At 34.7% G+C, this 21,691-nt stretch overlaps 5 protein-coding genes across 6 annotated transcripts; 4 read left to right on the top strand and 1 right to left on the bottom strand.

Annotated features, from left to right (window-relative positions):
* Positions 1-1,076: 1,076 nt before the first annotated feature.
* LOC110843139 (protein crossbronx homolog) lies at positions 1,077-2,821 on the top strand. The gene is made up of 4 exons (XM_022089074.2): positions 1,077-1,585; positions 1,676-1,758; positions 1,828-1,940; positions 2,028-2,821. Exons 1-4 carry the CDS (start codon positions 1,407-1,409, stop codon positions 2,457-2,459), a joined length of 807 nt encoding a protein of 268 aa, XP_021944766.1. The 5' UTR covers positions 1,077-1,406; the 3' UTR covers positions 2,460-2,821.
* LOC110843141 lies at positions 2,650-16,170 on the bottom strand. Of its 2 annotated transcripts, none has more exons than XM_035847363.1 (3): positions 16,004-16,170; positions 3,168-3,361; positions 2,650-3,097 (listed from the first exon to the last, which is right to left on the bottom strand). In XM_035847363.1, the coding sequence occupies exons 1-3, from the start codon at positions 16,027-16,029 to the stop codon at positions 2,829-2,831; spliced, it is 489 nt and encodes a 162-aa protein (XP_035703256.1). In that variant the 5' UTR covers positions 16,030-16,170; the 3' UTR covers positions 2,650-2,828. The 2 variants fall into 2 exon arrangements, with proteins under 2 accessions (XP_035703256.1, XP_021944767.1); XM_022089075.2 differs by lacking the exon at positions 16,004-16,170 and adding an exon at positions 3,474-3,621.
* Positions 3,767-8,983, top strand: LOC110844459 (putative elongator complex protein 1). Its single transcript, XM_022090667.2, has 10 exons — positions 3,767-4,043; positions 4,114-4,218; positions 4,318-4,555; positions 4,801-5,194; positions 5,451-5,616; positions 5,707-7,028; positions 7,230-7,839; positions 7,950-8,302; positions 8,402-8,691; positions 8,770-8,983. Exons 1-10 carry the CDS (start codon positions 3,849-3,851, stop codon positions 8,859-8,861), a joined length of 3,765 nt encoding a protein of 1,254 aa, XP_021946359.1. The 5' UTR covers positions 3,767-3,848; the 3' UTR covers positions 8,862-8,983.
* Positions 9,138-10,636, top strand: LOC110843914 (39S ribosomal protein L2, mitochondrial). Its single transcript, XM_022089972.2, has 5 exons — positions 9,138-9,507; positions 9,600-9,703; positions 9,785-9,929; positions 10,013-10,231; positions 10,316-10,636. The coding sequence occupies exons 1-5, from the start codon at positions 9,273-9,275 to the stop codon at positions 10,543-10,545; spliced, it is 933 nt and encodes a 310-aa protein (XP_021945664.1). The 5' UTR covers positions 9,138-9,272; the 3' UTR covers positions 10,546-10,636.
* On the top strand, positions 10,915-12,465 carry LOC110844250 (aquaporin-11). Its single transcript, XM_022090407.2, has 5 exons — positions 10,915-11,286; positions 11,357-11,631; positions 11,748-11,779; positions 11,850-11,956; positions 12,028-12,465. Exons 1-5 carry the CDS (start codon positions 11,079-11,081, stop codon positions 12,228-12,230), a joined length of 825 nt encoding a protein of 274 aa, XP_021946099.1. The 5' UTR covers positions 10,915-11,078; the 3' UTR covers positions 12,231-12,465.
* Positions 16,171-21,691: the final 5,521 nt, after the last annotated feature.

Raw genomic sequence — 21,691 nt, 5'->3', positions numbered from 1 at the left:
GTTGCTGCAATATCCACTTTCTTTACACTTTTCTCCGAGATTCTATGGGTGATGAAAATAGTCTCCTTCTCGGTGTACTATTACTTACATCCATGTACTTACTACACACCATTTCCCAATCCTTTCCCCCCTTGTCTAATGTTAATAGTACATGGCGACCTGGCTTCCCTCACAGGAAAACTTTCTCCCCGACTTTCGACTTTTCAGGGAATGAGCTTATATATTGCGTGTGTTTTATTTATTCGGAAAGAGACGATTATCCATGTTTCTCTGAGAAATATTATGTGCTTTATCCAGACTTTACCTTTACTTATTGACATTGAATACACAGAAAAGAGTGCCGAGTGGTGTTGAGGTGGGTACATATTCATGAAATAAAGCTGAGACAAAAGTGATCAAATATGTAAGACAGCAAGCTTTCTTTGAAATTATAGAGTAGTGAGCTGCTTTCTGAAATAAAATTCATGAAAGGATGAAACGCTTGAAATATTTGTTCCATGCAAATATTTATTGCTCTCCATTGCAAATACTGAATTAAGTCGACTAATAAAGCCAGGCAAATATTGATAAGTAACAACAGTTTCAAATTTTAATTACTGCATTAGAAACGTGTAATTAAATATTCCAGAAATGTTGTAGAAATTGTCAGAGCATACAACATATATATGGATAAAGATATGTTGTAATAGTACGATCATGATGATCTATGGCTGTAATGCATAAAGTGACATGAAATACTATCGAAAAAGAGTGGAGAAACTGATGGTAAAATATAATCAGCGACTTGGAGCTATTTCACCTCCACTTCCATCTGTCAGCACTGAGCACAATCCATTATGCATTTCACGGAGAAAACCAACTCTTCACAAACTCGTTTGTATTGTAACCCAAGGATAATGAGATGCTAGTCACTTTTAACTGACTCTAAATTCATCAACCAGTAGAATATAATTATTTTGTAAATGGAGATCATTTCGCAGGGTTATTCCATTTTGAGGGAAGTGAAAGTGAAAATAAATTGCTTTCTCCAATTCAACAATTAATGCGGTGATTCTTACGGTGCCCCAGAGACGAGGGCAGTTTAAACGCTTTTGTGTATTTACATTCTTTACTTAACTGGGAGGTTGTTTTAATTTAATTAAGCATTTAAAGTTAAGCTCAACTTGGGCGTGTGCGTATTAATGAATTGCGTATCCATAAACATCATTTGATTGCTTATTAACAGCGTGGAATTTGTCCTTGAAAGTATTGATAAACCGCCATCCGCCATCACATTCACATAATTTCATTGAATGTTAATAAATTATTAAGGTTTACTCATCAAATATATTGGGGAAAATAGTTACTTTGATTTTGTTGGGGAGTGCTGACGGGAATGTGTGCCATTATCATCCTAAGGCACAGTGATGTCAGTTAACGTTAACGGAACGCTGGGAGCAACAGGGATGACGAGCTTTAGCGGGGAAAGTGGACAACAGTCCCCTGTCCAAGGTCAGCAACAGCAACAACAAGACCAAGGACGACGACAACGACTTAAAGAGCTTGTGCGTCCCATCTTTCAAGAGTCATACTTTACGGCAGAGTAGTGAGTTTTAATTTTAATTTGTACCAAACGAATCAATGTGTGTAATTTTTACAATTTAAATGACCCATCACGACACTCTTGCATTTATAGTTGTCTGTTGGGAGCAATACAAATTAATCAGCCTAACAAATTAAGTGGTCTATACGCCATTCCGTCAGCCCAGTCCCCATTTCGTAAGCGATACTTATTGTCTATGCTAATCAATTATTAGTGCATATTTTACATTCTAATTTGTAATTTAGTGTGGCTGTGTGTACTGTTTGTTCATAATGGACCTTGGCAGGGAGGAGTATTTAGGTTTGTATTAAAATTTCCAGACAGTTTTCCGGATGCCAGCAGTCAGAACAATCTTCCTGTAAGGAATTTATGAACTCTTTTTAGTGGTAGTTTTAATATTTTACTGGTACACTGGGTGACCCCAAACTTACACTTATGTTTACAGGTAGTTCAGTTCACAGGATCTTATCCTAAATGTCATCCATTAATCAATCCCTCACGGGGAACCTTCGACATAAAACGCTACTATAAAACGTACAATCGCTCCAGTCACCACATTTGGCAACTGTTGAAATGTACGAGGAAAATCTTTTACAAGTTGGAAATTATAGACAAAATTCTATACCCAAACAAAACAGCGGCCGAATTGTATCTCCAATCCGAGGAACAATTCCTTAGAAAGTGCGACCAAGATGTACAAAACAGTAAATCTAAAGTGTATGATGAGGATATGTACTCTAAGGACCCTAATTATATTCGATTTTCTAGAGATTATGCTAGAATTGATAATGTAAATGGTAGTAGTGAAGATAACACGCTAAGTTCAGGCATTGGATTGTCCTTCATGTCAACTCATTCATCATTATTTGATTTATGAACCCACCTCCTTACTTGTCCCACCTTATACCTTTAATACTTAAAGAGTATTCAAATGTGCCAATTTAAATATGTACTACGTAAAAATTTTAAACTAACTATAAATCGAGTTATGTGTAGTGTAACTAACAATATAATTAATTAAGACCTTCAAGTCTTGGTTTTAACTTTATTACAGAAGGGAATGAATATATTGAACAATTCAAATTTTAATCATTGAATGTTTTAACTGATATTAACTAACATTTAATATAAGTATGGATTTAATGATGTGGAATTATTAAAATAATATTTCAAAGAATTTTTTAAACACCGGAAATTTAAGCGACCTGTGATGTATTTCAATAAACGAATGGAAATTAAAACTTGTTCATTCCTTGGAAGCCCCAGTTCTATTTACATCTGCCACTGACGACGCCAGATTTGCAGAAGTTTCTTGTTGATTTGACAATTGCTTTTCCGTCTCGTTGTCAAGCATCTCACACAGCTTTTCGTACCTTGACTCCACCTCTTCCTTTGGAATTGGAAACTGTTCATCAACGGCGTCAAGGTCAAAGCCCGGCATCTTCCTGAACAGTATGGCATTTGCTTCCGGATCGACAATGGTCGTCAATGTTGTCAGATGTTCTCCAAATTTTACTAAAAACAATGAATAAAGAAAACATTTTCATTCCTGCGCCAAGTAATATAGTAAAACTTGTAAACTAACTGCTGAGCTCAGAAACTTTATCCAACATGGAGTCTGCCTCTTTCATGTTGGCCTTTAGAATTCCGATCATGGTCTTGTAGTCTAATCCTTGAAAACGTGATGTTTCGGAAGATTCGGCCTGATTGGTCATTTCAGATCCTTCAGCGTTCATCAAATCGTAGTTGTTCGATGCTGCCATGTTAATGCAGAAAAAGCTGCAAAAATGGGAACAAGAAATTAGGGAATGAAAAATTGAGGAATCGATTAAAGATAAGCTGGGAACTGACAAGAAATATCTATATTTATCTGCAAAACACAAAATCTTACATATTAATTTAAATGGTCTGCTCAAAGTGACTTTGGTTAAAAATTAAAATAATTGAACTCAATCTAACAATTTTAACTGGATACTACTGATACTAGCGACTAAAGAGGTGGGAAAATCCCCTACACCTAGCAGAAGAAGAGGTCAAAGCAAAATTCTCTCAAATTCATAGCATGATTTTGTCATGCTCAAAGTCGGCATTATTTATTTCAACGCCCCGTAGCAAAGCGCGGTGCGGCCAAATGTGCATGTTCTGAGTTGATTGAACAACGTGCTCATCGTTTGATTGACAATTAAAATTTTAGCTTGTGATTTGTCAATTTGTAACTTTTACAAACTTGATTTGGTGCTAATTTACAAATGAGTCTTCTCTAAAGATGAGGAACTTGGTAATAACGCGACGTTATAAAACATCGGACAATGCAATTAAACAGGGATTCAATAAATCCTGCTGTTTTATATTGGATAAAAACGGCCAGCTTTTGATCTACGATTGGACCAATTCGAAATTATTACAATGCTCGAATTTAAATTCTTTAGCTTTAGAAGATAAAGCAGAAATTGATCCTGTGGTTCGTGACATTGTAGTCATATTAAAATATGCTTAAAATTCATCAATAACAAATAACAAACGATTTTCAGGATATTACCCAAATTCAGTATGTGCCGGAAATGGACTTTATTTTCCTGGCAGGAACGGACGGTACCTTCTTTCAGACTAGAGATCCAGTCTTTCGTGAAGGGAATGTAAGTGAACCGTAGTATTTATGATTGTGAAGTGACGTTTTGATATGCATACGAAAAGTGGAATTAAGAATTAATTGGTCAATCTTCCAATTCCAACAGTACACAGAATTGTTCAAGTGCGAACAAGGAATTGAAAGATTTGCGGTGTCACCGGATTGTCGACGGGTGTGCATTTTAACAAAACAACGAACCTTGCTGGTGCTCACACTACCTGAATTAGAATGTCTTGTCGTCCACTCACTATCAACGGTGGAAGAGGATATTGCAAGCTACACGGGGTCGACAGTTTGGCGCAATGATAGTCGATATTTTGCTGTAAATGTGCCAGATTTTACAGGTAATTAATTGTGACCTTCGTGAATATAGTATAACATATTTCGTTAAAATATGGCCCAATATTCTGTTCAAGGTTCAGTTTTGTTGGTAAACTGAGACCCTCGAAAATTATTGGAAAATTAATTTCTGTTCTATATCCTCTCGCTAATTGCAATGTATAATTTTCTGGGGTGGAAACGTTCAGTACATTATTCTTAATATATATGTATTATACTCGTTTATCTTATGTATCAATTTTTTGTGCAGATAAAGGCTCTCCAAAGCGTCAAATTCATGTGTACGATGAGGATGGGATCTTGTATTCCAAGTCACAACTAGATGAGTTTGAAATTCTAAATGATTTACTTGCATGGCAGCCTTCTGGAGGTCTTTTGGCTGTTTTTGGGAAATCTCCACATGGAAATGCAATAATATTCCTGGAGCTGAACGGACTGAAAAGATCTCATTTACAATTGGGACATACCAAACCTATTGAAAACGTATCATGGAACTCTGCATCAGATATTCTGTGCTTGCAAACTAGCTCAGAAGTAGAACTGTGGACTCGTAGCAATTACGTGTGGATGCTAAAAAAGACATTTAGTAATTCTTCTTGTCAAACTGTTCGCTATTGCAGTTGGGACGCAGAGCTTTCGTTCAGGTTCGTATGATAAATCCATCCGTATACATATGTATATCTGCAGCCCAATATCCTGTTCAAGGTTCAGTTTTGTTGGTAAACTGAGATCCTCGAAAATTGTTGGGAAATTAATTTGTACTATATCCTCTCGCTAATTGCAATGTATAATTTTCTGGGGTGGAAATGTTCAAAACATTTAGTTAGGCTTTTAATTCTCAAATTATTAGATTATTAGCTACTTTGTGAATTATTATTAAACTTTTAAATTGCATTGTAGGTTTCAAATAGTATACGATACTGCTTGCGAGATTTACGACTTGGCCTTTTCCTATACTTCTGGCTTTTCGGCCGGATCCGCAATGACCGTATCATGGAATGGTGTTCAAATTTATTGTACGCCATTCAGAGATAACTCAGCTCCACCTCCTTATGGATTTCTACAGGTATTTCATTTGTTCTTATTCCTTCTTTGAATTGATGTTGAATGAGGGTATGGTTGTAGTAGTGATAATCTGATTTATAATGCACTATAGGCAAATGTGGACTCGTCTATCGTAGAGGTTCTGGTCACTGAATTCTGGGATGGATTTCTCTGCATTACGTTGAAAGGCATTGTTTTATTTCGACGCGAAGATTTGGCCTTGACAATTGTTGATCAGATATCTTTTCCTCATACCTTTTTGTCAAGTGAAGTTGATGGATGGATTTGGCCGAATTTTAATACACTCTGTTGTTCGTGTAACGGGATTCTTCAAACAACCTATCTCAATTTTAAATTAGGCACAGAAGAAAATTCTTCGAATGACAATAGGACCTGTGCTGATACGCAATTTGTTGATGAAGATCAAGTTAATAATGTTCATTCTTTGAGGCTCTTCCCTCTTATCGCGGACATTCAAAAAATTGGAACTAATGAAATTTTAATAGAGACGCGCAACAATTTCCTTATACAATTCAATCTCCAGTCAAAAGTAGTTAAAACTGTTTTATCTACTCGGGATTTTTCTCTTTCCAATTGTACAATCCACACGATGAAACTTGAAGACAAAATCATTATATTTCTTCACAACCCTACTACGCGACAGCTTTTTATATCATCATCTGAACATTATAGCTCGGAGCCTTTGAAAATCTCTGGAGATTGTGCTTCGATTTATGTATTTGGTGACAGCGTTGCATTGACTACTTTGACAAGTTTAGAAATCTTTAACAAGTTCCTTGTGCTAGAGGTTTTACAGCATCTTGCTGATGGGAATGACCTGGATGCTATGAAACTATTAGTAGAAAAGAAATTTACTAGGAAAGTAGAGAAGGGTTCAGTTATCGTGACCTGTTGTGTTAACCGCATGTTAGAACCATCGCTCATATTGCAAATTTTACCCAGAGGCAATGTTGAAACTATTTGTCCGAGACCGCTTTTAATTTCAACTATTAGATCTACGCTGCGAAATGAAACTAACGAAGCAAGATACGAAAAAATCATGAATGCAGTAAGAAGACATCGGCTAGATTACAAGGTACTAATTGACGAGATGCGAGTAATTGAGAATGAGAACCCTGCAGCAAGTTTGAAGCACTCTTTAAAAACTATGGTGGATCAAGTCAAGGATTCGCATAGTTTGGTTCTTTTGGTGACTGACCTAGATGAAGAACATGAGGATTGCATCACAATTATTAAAGATTTGCTAGAACCCCATCTTCAGAAAGCATCTGTTCGAAAATTGAATATTGAAGAAGCGTATTTGGCGTCTTTGGCAAAACTTGGATTGTTGGAAGAAGCTTTGCTCTCACACTTAATTCAAGGCGAAGACAAAGATCAGAGGAATGTAGTCACACACCGCGTCAAGTTTTTAAGGTATTTATGCACAACTTATCCAAAAATTGTATTCTAGGTATTGAGCCCTGGCTCATAGAATCGTTACGTCCGTTTAACATACAGGTTTCGAAATAGAGTACGCGATGAGAAAAATTACTGGCTTGGACTATGTCAAGTTCGCGCTGTAGGTTGTTTAAGAAACTGAAGAAATAATTGGGTGTATATTTTTGCATATTTCAGTTATTATTGTAACAACCAGGATATTTTATTTGACACGTCTCTGGGAACGTATGACCTGGGCTTGGCTTCGTTGGTTGCGGACTGTCTAGGAAAGGATCCAAAAGAATATGTGCCAATCCTGGAAGAACTGAACCAATTTCCTGATTTCAAACGAAAATTCAAAATTGACGACAAACTTAGACGATACTCAAAGGCAATAACAAATTTAATACGCGATCAATCGACACATAATCCGGAAGTTTTAAAATACATGGAGAGACATCGTCTGTTTACCGACGCAATTTCTTGCATAGAGGAATTGTTAGCCACTTCCAGTATTGAAGAAAGCAAACAAGAAGACTGTCCAGAAAGTCATAGGAATCGAGACCAACTGAAGACTCTGTTATGTGAAAGCAAATTGTCATACGGACGTTATTTAGAAGAGCACACAAAATTCAGAGAAGCAATGATTCTGTACCGAGAAGGAAATCAATTAGACCAAGCTATTGAATGCGGAATCAAGTGTGGCCAATGGGAAATTGCTCTGGACATATTTCATTCTCGTACATTTACCAAACCTGATTTAAAGGCATTGTGCGAACACATTTTGGATGATTTAGAAGACCGCAAGGTAAAGCGGAATTATGATTGTCTTTTGCAGTTAATAGATACAACCAACTTTATACATATGTATGTGTATAATATTGCAATACAATATAATTTGTCTGATTTTGTATATAGAACTACTCTGGGGCAGCTAGAGTTTGTGAGGTGTACCTCAAAGACATTTCTAGAGCTGTTGGATATTGGATTCGTGCCCACAAGTGGGTTCGAGCAAGATCATTGTCACATCTCTTAGACAAAACTGAAGAAGACATGGTATTACCAAAATTGATGGAGGCAGGCTCGGAGAGGTTGGAACATCTTGCGACTTTAACTCAAGAAGTATCACAACATTTCCGGCGATGGCAGGTGGTTAAGGAGAATAAAGCCAAGAGGGAACTGGAGGGAGGGGTCGACGATTTTGACAACTTTTCCGACACAGATAGCATGACATCTTATACTTCAACCAGATCTGGGAGCTCAGCATCTGGGTAAATCATTTTGCAACGTTTTTTACAATAATAATTTTGCAACAATAATGGGGAATGTTATCTTAAAATTTCTTGGTTGAAATTATGTTGTTTGTACAGGAAATCTCATAGAACTGCGAAAAGTAAAAGAAAACACGAAAAAAAACTTTATTCCATGAAGGAAGGGTCAGTGCACGAAGATTTGGGAATTGTCGCGCATCTTTGGACAACTTTCGATAAAATTCAACAAGAGCTTAAACCAGACACATCCGAGCTGATAACCTCTTTGTGGGAGTTTAATGAGAACAAGCTCGCTAAAGAATTGGGACTCGTATTTGATCAACTTCTCATAGAATCTGATACGGCCATTAAGAAAATATGGGCTTTTGTACTTCCTGACGAGCTGATAGGTGCGTATATTTTACATTATCATTTAAAATGCCATCGAATATCAACTACTAATAAGAATAACTTTTTCTATATGACAGAAATGAAATACCGTATTCCACCCATTGGTTGGTGTACAACTTGGGACAAGCTGTGCCTTCACGATCCATCATCCAAAGCGATGAAACAATAATAATTTTCTATAAAACCATTAGAGATGACCGTTTCTACATTTGTTTTTATATGACTGTGATATATTATTATTAGTTTTATTTACTTTCGTTAATAAAGGAACAACACAAATTCGCAAACCAATAATAACAGTTTTATTTATCATGAGTAAAGTAATTTATAATATAATTCTATAAACTTAACACTATACTTCTTAAAATTTGCATAGAATTTCTATGAAAAATGTAATTAGGGAAAGTTATTGATTTCTGTTGAACGGGGTAACATGCGTGGCACGAAGTTTAATTTATTTCAGTTCAAGCAAGAAAATCGGGTTTTCTTCACATAACACAAATTTTATTTTTCCTTGCAATTTTGAACTTATCATCCGTGTCGTTTTTTGGCATTGGTGGATAGCATCTCACCTTTGGAGATGTTATCTCGGAGCAGCTTTATAAAATTGCTGGACGTTGTTATAATCAGTCCAGCTTTCAATCAGAATGTCCTACCGGCTGCCGGATTTGCTGTACGGTTTCGATATAACGAGAAAAATTACATGGTTCCAAAGCCAGGATCTGGATATTTCCGAAGGAAAGTACATTACCCGGAGGAATACACCCTGAAACCCATTCCATACACTAATTTAGCTGGTCGTGACCCTGTTACTGGTAAGACTTTGTTTTATCAAATATTTTCATGTACTATACTTATTAACTAGCAGTATCAAGGGAAATAATTTCCAAAAATTTGAATGTTTCAGGTCGCGTGGTGGTAGGAACATTGGGTGGAGGAATTAAACATCCGTTATTATGGGTGGACTATACACGCAGTGTCCCAGAAGGATCGACTACCCTCACGGAAAAGGTAATTAACATGATAATTAATCAAAAGAAAGCGACCATATTTGCATAAAAATATGTGATAATTTGTCATATTTCATTTTAGGTGCTGGAAGTTTTTCCTGAGCCAACACGAACTGCACATGTTGCTCTTGTTGGAGCTAATAATGCCTGTCGATACATTATAGCAACTGAAAACATGAAATCTGGGGATTTGATTACGACATCGAATGAACTGTCAAAAATTGCAGGTTAGTGATTTTCTAGGCTTCCCTGGGTTAACATATTTATACTGCAACTGGTCTCATGCAATTCATTTAATGTACAAATTTAGTAAGGCCAAAGGAAGGAGACGCTTACCCTGTGGGGTCCCTATCTATTAACACCGTAGTTTGCTGTGTGGAAGCATACCCTGGCAGTGGGGGTATTTTCGCACGAGCTGCTGGAAGTTCCTGTACTATTCTTAGGAAAATTGGACAAAGAGTTATAATTGTAAATGGAACGAAGAAAAAGCGAGAGTTCTCTATAGAGCAAACATGTATGGCAGTTGTTGGTAAGCAGTAGTAATTCTTACAATTCGTAAGATTCGTACATTATTGTAATGAATTTTGTGCTTAATTGCAATATTTTATGACAGGGCGTGTATCAAACAAAGAACATGGTTCAACCCCAATTGGAAGTCCTAATAATTTAAGAGCACTGGGATATCGACCTCGGTCGGGATTGTGGCAGCGAAAGACTGGGAAACATGGGAGAAAAATCCGTCGACCTCCTCCCACGAAGGAAATGATGCATCCAAGCCTACTTCCTAAAAAAGCTGAAAGACTTCATTTAACTTCAGAAAAGTTCCCATACCATTGGACGTAGGGTAGGGGTTTTAGTTTTTATATTTAGTAAACTTTTGTAAATTGATATTATTTATTAAGTGAGATAAAATATATTACATAGTAATACTGTTTTTCCTGTGCTATTATTATTGATTCATTGAATGGAACACATTGAACAAATATTCGTCTGTACTTATTAATTTACATAAATACATAAGAAGTGAAACCCAATCGCACAATAAGTTAAATTCAATGTCACACTTAAATGTCTTTCATTAGCTTGATTTTTGTTGGGATCGTTGCAGCAATGATTCTGTTCTTTCATCTAAATTTAGACACGTCACGTACTATACATAAGAGCAACTTTGTAATTCGGACTCGGACAGAAATAGATTTGCTCGCAACTTACGTTTAAAAAGTTAGCTACATAACTTCATAACTCGTGAGTCTTAACCACCCCTATGATGAGCATGTAGAAATCTGTTTGATAACCCTTATTTGACGTCTTTTTTAACTAGTAGTATGTGCTTCGCTAATGACATTCGCATTTAGAAAAACTTTTAGAAACTCGGAATGGACATCTTTGACACTTTATTTTCCGAGAGTTTGCAAGACTTATGGATATCAACAGCATTTATCATAGTGACATTAATCATCAGCGAGATTTTTAGGGTGATCATATACTACATTTTCAAAGGAAGAGAAGGTGTAACAAAAAAGTTAATCAACGAATTCATCGCGACCGGCGAGCTGTGCGCTTGCTGTTTCGAGTTATGTATTAGTAAGTAGATTTTGATTAAAGAAAAACAAATATCTTATAGCAAAACCATTAATTTTTTCTAATACAATAGTTGCTGACAATTATGGAATTCATGCTTATGCAACTTATCTCTTCCTCTTGACCGTATGGTGGTCTTATCGCTGGGGGGACGCATCTGCATGTCCTTACACTCACATTGAAGACTTACTGCAAGGACAGGCCACGTTTAAATATGTTCTGCTGGTCGTCTTTGTTCAAGTTTTTTCCGGATGGGCAATCTATCCATTTTACGTCAAAAAGTTTTGGCTAATGCAATATGAACGTAAACATGTAGAGCATGTGGAAGCATGTTCAGCAGACTTGACGGTATTTAATAACCTACCCACTTATTTTATTTTCTAATTTGGAAGGAATCAGTTGAAAATTTGATACATTTGATAAAAATTTGATAAAAAATAAAAAATTTGATAAAAAAAATTCAGGTCCCAGCTATGCATGGTGCTGTAATTGAAGGGTGAGAATGTATTTGTAAAGTCATGTATTAGTTTGGGAGATATGACATTTTTGACTCGTATAAACTCTAGGTTATCAACATGCATGTGTCAGTTAACAGGAAGAGTCATGTCCAGGCTAAATCCGAAGCACGGAATCCCTATCACTGCAGTAATCGGCACCACGCTGGTCGTGGCGGGTAAGCATGTAACGCAAACCAGGTTATCAAGGCCAATAAAATGTCTTAAATATTTTTTCTTTGTTTCTCAGCATTTGACATGTCGGGGGGATATTTTAATCCAGTTCTAGCCACGTCGTTGCAATTCAATTGTGGAGAAATTACAAGGACAGAGCATTTCGAAGTTTACTGGTTGGGCGCTATTATAGGGTCAATTTTATCCGTGTTAATATGGCATTCGACCACTCTAAGTAGAAAACTTCTTGGAGACATTACCCGTATAAAAATTGATTAAATAGTCATATTTGCTCAATATGAATGCCTGGCTGATGACAACGAAAAAAATGGCTAAACTCAAGTCAATCTCATTATGTGTTCATCTCTGGTCTGTAAAAATAGTGTTCCAATCCAAACTCTGTCTGTGTCGTTTGTTCAGATGATAATGTGATGTTGAAATTTTTATTAGCTTATAATATATAATACCCGAAATATTGATTCTTATATAATAAATCTAGCAAGAAAACCATTAATTCTAGTTTTGGAGGCAGATTGAGACGAATAGACTCTGCAGTTTATGCTCACCATGCGTTGTAGGTCTGTCTCACATTCTCACACTGCCCATATAAATACCTATATAAAACTAATTTAAGCTCGCTATCAACTACATATTGTGATTTAAGCTCGGGTTCGAACAAATGCAATTTATTTCAGCCCAGTCTTACAACAATCTAATCAACCTTCATTCATGATGAGGTTATTATTTCTAGAAAATGGTCATAATTGGCGTATCAAATCCCATCGACAGACTCATGGTCAAGTTGGGGCTAAAAGCTAACGTACAACATTCGTTTGATACACTTCTGTGCAAATTGGAGAAGCATAAAATGAACACATACGTATTCTTTTCTCGTATTCCATGTCCTATTGTCAATTGTTACTCATAATAATTGTCGACTGCACCCCTGCAAAATTTCATTTCCACCTCTCATCTTCTTATTCTAATCAAATCTATCTATTTTCTCACTGAGCCCAGCCAACAATAAAAACTTTTTGTCAAAAGGTCAAACACAAAAAGTCCGTGGAGTTGAAGAACTGTCAACCCTCAAATAATGTGACAGCAAGTATAACAAATTTATTTGTACTTTCAGCCACCTTTACTGCAATTGTTTATATGAGTGAGTAGTTGATGTAATGGCAGATTCACGTCACATAACCTTCTGACTGATTGTTAGACAGGAAGAGCATGAACAAACCAACAAGCAATATTGGAGCATCAGCAATAAATCCTCAAAATTTGATGGCAAGAATATCTTGTTCTAGCACTATTTTATTTTGACTTTTGACCTCGCTGACCATCGCATAGTTGTCCAAAGTGGATCAATTTATGCTGATTATACATAAACTATGATGCTGTTACTATGGTTGAATTACATAGATGTTCCTGAAGATGCATCATCCATTGTTTTGTTCGTGTTGAAAAAGTACCTATCTACTGTTTGGCAAGTTATTGTTTTCTGTAATTTAGACGTCGTGGTGTGGACATTATTAAAATTGTTATTATGCATATGGTGTGATATGTCAGGTTATTTTTTTCTAAAGTTATGCTTCATCTTCAGGGATGACATTTTAATTGTGGTCAGCAACAAACAGCCTTGAATCAAAGTTTACATTTTGAATCGAGTATATTTTTATTCAAAATGAATTTTCCACCAAACTTAATTTTAATTGGGAAACAAGCGTGCAAAACTATTATTGCCTTCAGAAAACCCGCTGAGATGGATAGGACATGAGGAAGTAGCCAATTATAATTATTTTTTAGGACTTGTACCATGTGAATGTATGATCAAAAGCCAATTTTAAAATTAAATTTAAAAGAAATGCAAGCTTATTTTAAATTATACATGTTTGAATTTTCAATCGAATCGAAGGGTACCCCAGAGATTGTAAATAGTTATAATTTCACCACTCGTTTGCAATATTTATCACTACTGTTACATATTTTGATTTCGAGTTGATTTAGTTCGGATGCATTTTCCTCTTTCCTTTAAATTTTAAAATCAATGCATATCTAATGTGTCTTTAATTACCGAACATTTGCATATTGAAATGGTATAAGTCGCAAAGTCGGACAAGTTAGTTAAGGAGAAAGTGTAATTAAAAATGAGACAATTTTCTTGATGAATCTTAAGTTGTAAACACATAATAGAGAACCCTAAAGAAAATTTAATTGTTTGTTGATGTTGTTTCAGACAGGAAAAAGTTTTGTGTTAAATTAAATGCAGGATGATAATGATTGTAAAATTATATTCTGGACACTCAAATAATTTTGTGTGCATTATAGTACCAAAATCTTGTGAATATGATGTGTTAATATTTTCTTATGTGTATCTGCTAATTCAGGAAATTATATTTTATTCATCCCCAGGTTGTTGTTTTGAAGTGTTATTTTAATTCCACTGTCACTCGTTTGAAATACCTTAAAAATATTGGCGACAAATAAACAATTATTCCTGCATTCGTATTTAGATTTTTGAATTTTGTTTGTGTGGTATTCTTCAAAATGGGAAGTGACATACAAAATATCAGTAATCCAGGCTATTAAGAAGTACTACAATGACTTGACCAATAATAGCTGACCCCAATCCAAATGTGACATGATTTGCTAAACAAAAATTCAAGTGGGCAAGAAATGGTTTAATATCCTTACGTTTTTCTACAGGACAATCTATGAAAAAAATCGTGATGGGATAATATTTGTTCTGGTCATCAGGAAATAGGAAAACTGCTGTGCAAATACTATATATTACTTCACGAATTAATGAAGAACGTATCTGCTCTGCACTATTTACATGTGGCTGTCATCTTAATTAACATCAACTACCTTAAGCTTGATTTTAATTACGGATATTTTATAAACGAATTTCATATTTGGCAGGATTAGGAATGTAAATATTAATAAGTAAAATTACAATAAATAAGTAAAATGCATCCCCGTGAGCAAGGCGTGAATTGCACTGAAAAGCGTGGGTGCCCAAGCAATGTGTCCAATTTCTCTTCAATGCGATTCTGCATGATGTTCAGATTATTTTAGTATTTTACACTTAATTTAATTCACCTCATTGTGTGAATTTTTTGTGTATGCAGCCTCAGCCAACTGTATGAACTTTTATTTCGTTTTTTGAAACTATGTACATGTACAAGTATATACGCATTTTAGGTGTGTTATTTAAGGAAGATGCGCTTTTTAGCTTGAAGGAATTAGGCAACGTTGAATTGCACACTCGCGAGATCATGAATGCAATAAATCTTTAATTGATTATAAATATTCAAATTTTGACTGCCAACTTGTACCCATATGCAAACCGTTTTTATTTAGTCACTTAAATATATGCACATCAGACTCATATGCTATAATCATCATCATCTGCATACATATATGGTCTTTTGTTTTGGTTATTGTCAAATTTTTCGTAAACCTCTTGCACAAGTTTTTAAGAATGTAATTCGTAAAAATAGGCGATACGTCGATATTATTCGCTGTTTGATCTTATAAAATAAATGTTGCAATACTTATCAATATCAATAGCCTTAGAATTATCAATATGCAGATACTTAATTCCTTTCCATTAATGTGTCGTATTTAAGTATGCCAAAATAGTCGAGGGTGACATTAGTGACACGAATTTGGCACAGATGAATTCAAGACTATTACTGAATTAATTTTGCAAAATTAATTACCGTTAATAGGTTTCAGTTAGTTTTATTGTTGTTTGTAATATGCCCAAAAGTTAAACATGCATATTTGCTCAATTATAAATTACTTAATGATCCCATCACGTCGGATTGTTGTGAAATAATTAAAAAGTACGTTAAAATATTAAAGGTCAACATATCTTTGGATACTCGGCTGATAAGTAAAACAAGGTAGATAACAAATCAAGTTATTGTGCATAATTTTAACATATTTAATGAGTTTAGCATTATGAGACGGCTGCTAAAATAGTGAAGTTAATTAAACCAAACTCCAAATAAATATTTAGTTATATGCATAGATCTCCGGACACTTACCGACGATAAATGAGAATGAGAGGCATGACTTGAAACGATGTCCAACCTGCATTTCTACAGTGGAATGATAACAACAACAAATAATAATAATACAATAATAAGAGCTTAATTATGTTAGCTGAACGAACGAAGCGGTACTTATCACTACAATAATGCACATTCTGGAATTCAGCTCTTTGTTAGTGTGACATTCACTAATTCTTTATGAGATCATGTTGCACAACAAACATTAAGAACACGACATGATCAACGACTAATTTAACAAATGGAGTAATTAAAGAAATTAAGGGTCACCTCACCAGCGTTGGTGAATGATTATCCAACTCCTGCGCATGAATTTAACTTGACTGCTGATCTTGATATACTTCTTCATCGAATGAGCCACTGGTTTATTAGCTCTAATTATTGCTTCATTTGATTAATACAATCTGTAGTCTTCTCAGCATCTCCAACGATTAGCTCTGTCAAGATCAACACGACACTACGTCAACACAAGTTTCGTTACGTGCCGTAATTGGCAATTGGTATATAGTCTCGCTCATTCAGTAATGAATTGGTTTTTTACTCAAATTCTCATTCACATTCTTCCCATACTTTTGAGTAATTTCGCTTCTCATTCGTGAAACCAGCACCTTAATTGTTGCGATGACAAAGATTAGCATGAAATTAGATTCTCGACAAGTAAATGGAGCAAGATTACCATTACGACTACGTGTGTGTTAATATAAAAAATCAAAAATCCATGAATGAATACTAAACAACCAATGTGTTCAGATCATTATTAATGGATATCGTCAACATAAGAAGAATTCCTTTGACGGACTGCACCGTCCTTTTACAGAAGTCTTATTCCTTCTGTTGTATACTTGAATTTTGTCCACGTTTCTGTAAAATATGCACAAACAGGACACATGCAGGTTTCATTATGGTAGATGCATATATTTTTCATTACATAAATGCGACCACCATGCATACCCAAAAGTTGTACCCATAAGATGTAAGGACTGATGAACTTGGGAGTACACTCCTAAATTTTCTACAGATTATACACATAATGTTGCAGTGATCGAAGGAGTATTTGGCTTGATGAATAGGGTCAACCTAAATTGATTTGAAGAGGCTCATAAAATTCATTTTGATGATTTTTATATTGCTTTCCGTCGTGTTCATCCTTCACCACAAGAGAGATGAGATGAAGATAAAGGAACAAGTGCAGTATTTGTACGAAGCCTGCTGTAAGCGATATCAAATTTATTTCAGCCACATGTTTTTACACGTTATCATGCATCCTTCTTATATTATAAAAAATAACCCCCAAACTATTCTTAATTAACTTGTTGTCTTCATAAATTGTGTGACAGTTCGGTATCCTGTATAAAATGGTGTAATGAATTGGCTGGATGGATATACATACCGTTGTTTCCAACACAACAATAAGCAATAATTTATTCGTGTACATATTTATCTTGGTGTAGTTTACCCTTTTTGTAAAAATAAAGTTCAATCAATAAATTCTAAATATTTTTATCATCCAATTATTATTGTGCTCGTTTCCCAAAATGAATGATCAAAAATTTATTAAACTCCACAGCACTAAATTACATACGTGAATTGACAGTTTGTTTTTTCTAACGAAACTGCATAAATATCTACATTAAGACTATCATAATATGATATTTATTGTTAAATACTTGTTGGCATTTGGTGTTATAATTCAGATATTGAATATTGAATATATAGCTACATGTACCCAAATATCAAGGATTTACCCAGTATGAGCACATTAATTGTAGGGGCCGTTTTGAATTGCTAAAATGAAATTAGAACAAAAAGGAAGTTATGTTTGCATGGTTCTTGTTCTTAAGCTCATTAAATGCTTCAAGAAAATATTCAAATAGGTAATTCTTGACCAATTGTATGCACGTACCGAGTGATGTTGTAGTGTTGTATAATAATGTTTGTTATTATGCATGTTGGTGATTTGTGCAGATGATGAATTATTTGGATAAGATACTTAAACTGTGAACGTAGGGATTATTTTGAGCGATTATCTCCGTGGTTAATCACTAGCTTGGGGCTGAATTTCATGTAAATATCAAAATATCAAATACTAAATGATCGCAATCGAGGATCAGGTCAAGGTCATCTCTTTAACAACAATTTGAATCTAAAAAAGCAAGATTTTTTCCATCAAGTTAAATAATATAAGTTTTTTTTTCTAAGAGTGATATGTTTTAAATTATTGTTGAACTAAGCAAATTTAATATTTACATATATTATGTTTTCAGCATTTATTTATTGTTGACACATGCAAGGTGTCGTTAATTTTTAATTATTTTTTGTTTCCGACAATTGAAATTTACACATCCAGCATCGAAAAAGAGTGACAAGTTGTTTTTATAGAATTTGGGGTTGGGCATTTGTTTGGGTTCCTGCTTATTTGTCAAGTTGCTTTGTTTTAGCTCATCTTTGTCTATGATCACGAGGATGATACATATGTTGTGTAACCGTGAGTACCTTTACTGCTTATGACCATTGTTAATAAGTTTTGCAAGAAATAAGTGAAGTCAGCAACCATAAACAATGCAAACATCAATATGTCAAAGTTACAGTTTTTGGGACAAACCTTTTATTGTAAAAAGTGAAAAATCTTAATAATTGGTAAATGTGATGAATCATTATTGATTTCTTAACACTTGATTATTTTTAATGATTTGTCACTACTTGTCAAGTTGTCAATTAGGAAATACAAGTTTTTATTTAACTGGTTATTATTATCAAATTACTAATTGAAATTGTGTTCTGAGTGGGTCGTCAAATCTCCATTTCTATGCAAAAAGTGGACACATTGCCAATTATTGAAAGTTAAATATATATAAATATGTACATACAATTCTAAAGCAAAAGCTCACAATACCAACCTGTCAAATGGTATTAATATGGCTAAGTAATTGTAAATTCGACTGAGACAACGCCAAAATACTCAAAATGGTTAAAAATGACATTATTAGAGAATACTAATTGATTGTCAATACATGATACACAAAAAAGCTTGCAATAATTAAACCTCTTGTGAGAATAATTTTGTTGCCATAATTAGCAAATGTCCATCTCAAACAAATAAGGGTTGCTCATTACTATTGTATTTTTATACTATGTATTACATATAAACTAAGGGAGGGTTCATAAATTATGTCACGCGAGAGGGGGGAGGGTGAGGGGGTCCAAGGCTCCAATGATATCGTGCCTATGTGCCACATTTTAAAGGGGGAGGTCTAGAAAATCGCGATTTTTGCGTGACATAATTTATGGATCTCCCCTAAATATAATATTCCTAGCGTTTCCCAATGTTTAAAATTATTAAATCAGAAATTAAATGATTGTTCTCTGACAAGTTGTCAATTTTAGACCTGAAAAGCAGATATGTTTCAAAACATGGTTCCTCCAATATTCAATTAAAAATTAATTGAATACAAAATAAGATGTCATCAGTCATCATCCTTCATCGGAGGGCGTATTTCTATGTGATTGCACAGGAGCGAGTCTGATAAAATTACATTTCATTAAACTTCATTGATAAATTAGTTAAGCTCTAATTCTTCCTGTACAACACAACGTCAATACTATCAATAAGGACATCAGATTACAAATCAAAAAAGGATTTCGATTAGCCGTCTCTTGATTGATCTTTCATCTTGTTCGTTCTGAACCAGTCGTTCGCATGTAATCCACTCATCATCAGCAGCACCAATGTTGCCATCTCCTTAGCGATGGGCACTTTAGCAAGAGCAATGAGGGGATGAGCTATTTCGAATTAATTGTGATTATGCGATTGTTGTTCAAAATAGGAAGATGATCATATATTTACTAATCTCGTATGATATGTTGTTGCATAAACAGTTGAGTTGGAACCACTTCGCTGCTTTCACAGATACTTTATTCATTATATTTAAATCTCGCAAGCGACAATGTGTCATATTCATGCATATGCATTTGTGAGATGGATGACATGTAATTTATAAATTTTAATTTGAATAGAATAGAATTTGAATCATTGCTAATAAACGCTAAATAGTAAATGTTGTGTCGCACAACATTGTTGTTGCACAATAACAACGCAAGTGTTCTCAAGTTTGTTTCTTAGATGGTCGATTCCTAAACATATTTATTCCGATCCTTGCCCACTTGTGGTTGCCTAATTCTGTAAATGACTAAAATGTAAACAGGTAGTTCAGTCAGTTCCGTTGTTACATCGCTGTTGGATTATTTATTTCATTATGTTACAAATGTCATTAGATTTGATGGTTGTAATCATTCCTGAAAACGAATGGTTTTCTGAGAATTAATAGTTTTTGTTTTTTGTCAAATGTGTGTATGTAAGTGCTTTGATTTTACAATCTTGCTGCAATATGTAATGCCACTGGTGTGGCTGGTGGTGTGTACTGTGTGTCACTTGTTTGCCTTTTATTGCATTAGTTATGGAAGGATCAAGTGTTTGAGGAAATATGTAATCCCATTTGCATTAACACAATTTACCATTCAAAAAACTTTTAATAAGTATAATCTCGCATAATTATGTAAAAACTCGTACCCGTTTAAAGCATATTATATCCTGGTTTAAAGGATTTTTCTTAGGTGAAGGAAAAGTAACCATAAAGTGATCATGTTAAAAGATCACCATGGTTACGGCGAAGCCTAAGTATGCATTCAGCTGCAACTTTGAAAAACTCCCACTGAGATTTCGCCCGAACCGTTCATTGCATCGAAAACATGTTGAAACAAAAAAACTAGAGAATTCTGTTTTACAGAGACATTTTTCTTATTTTTCCAAAATTCCAATTCCTTCAGGTAGAAAGTCCGATGTCTAAATTTTCAAATCTATTTCTTGGCACCAAGGAAATGTTTCCGGCCGGGGGCTTGCCATTTTTATTATTCTCCAGGATAATACGCAAATTTTAAGCCTTTGTTCAACTTAATCGGATGAAAACTCACGGAATTAGAGCTTTTTGAAATATTTGCATTAAGCAACCTATTTACGTATTTACGTGTTAGGTTACTGGTTGCTAACGTGCGCTAATAGTTCATTTAGCATCGCTATTCAATACTCAACATATCCAATGTTGCTAGACAATCGAATTACGTTATTATTAGATCGCTAAGCGTCAAGGCATGTTGCAACAGAACAATCCTTAAAATTTAGAAACTGGGGAATTAAATTGGTATGCCACGCATCCACACTCACTGGGGGATTAAATTTGTATGACACGCATCCACACCCACTGGGGGGATTAAATTGGGATACCGCGCATCCACTCACAGGAGAATTAACAACGTTTAAGATTTTATAATTACATATGATTTTATGGATATAAGTTCACAAATCACTAAAAATAATGAAATAAATAAACTTTAAAAAACAAACTTAGGTGAAGGACGCGCTTAAAATATTAAAACAAGAAGCATTAAAAAATGTCATAAATCGTTTAATATTTATTAACTTTTACTGCACCGGGGCCCAACTAACACAGGAAAAAAGTTATGCTTTCAATCATTAGGAACAATGAATCGAAATACGTAACAAGTATGTTTTTGTATATGAAACTTGCAAGATTTGAATCGTTATCTTTCAATAAATCGCGACACCTCTTATAGAGGAAATTTGCTCATGTTCTGGCGTATTTTAATAAC

Source organism: Folsomia candida, unplaced genomic scaffold (genome assembly GCF_002217175.1).
Source record: "Folsomia candida strain VU population unplaced genomic scaffold, ASM221717v1 Fcan01_Sc002, whole genome shotgun sequence".
In the NCBI taxonomy this organism is placed as follows: Eukaryota; Metazoa; Arthropoda; class Collembola; order Entomobryomorpha; family Isotomidae; genus Folsomia; species Folsomia candida.
Note: the sequence above shows the minus strand (reverse complement) of the source record. Positions and strands in the feature narration are given on the sequence as shown.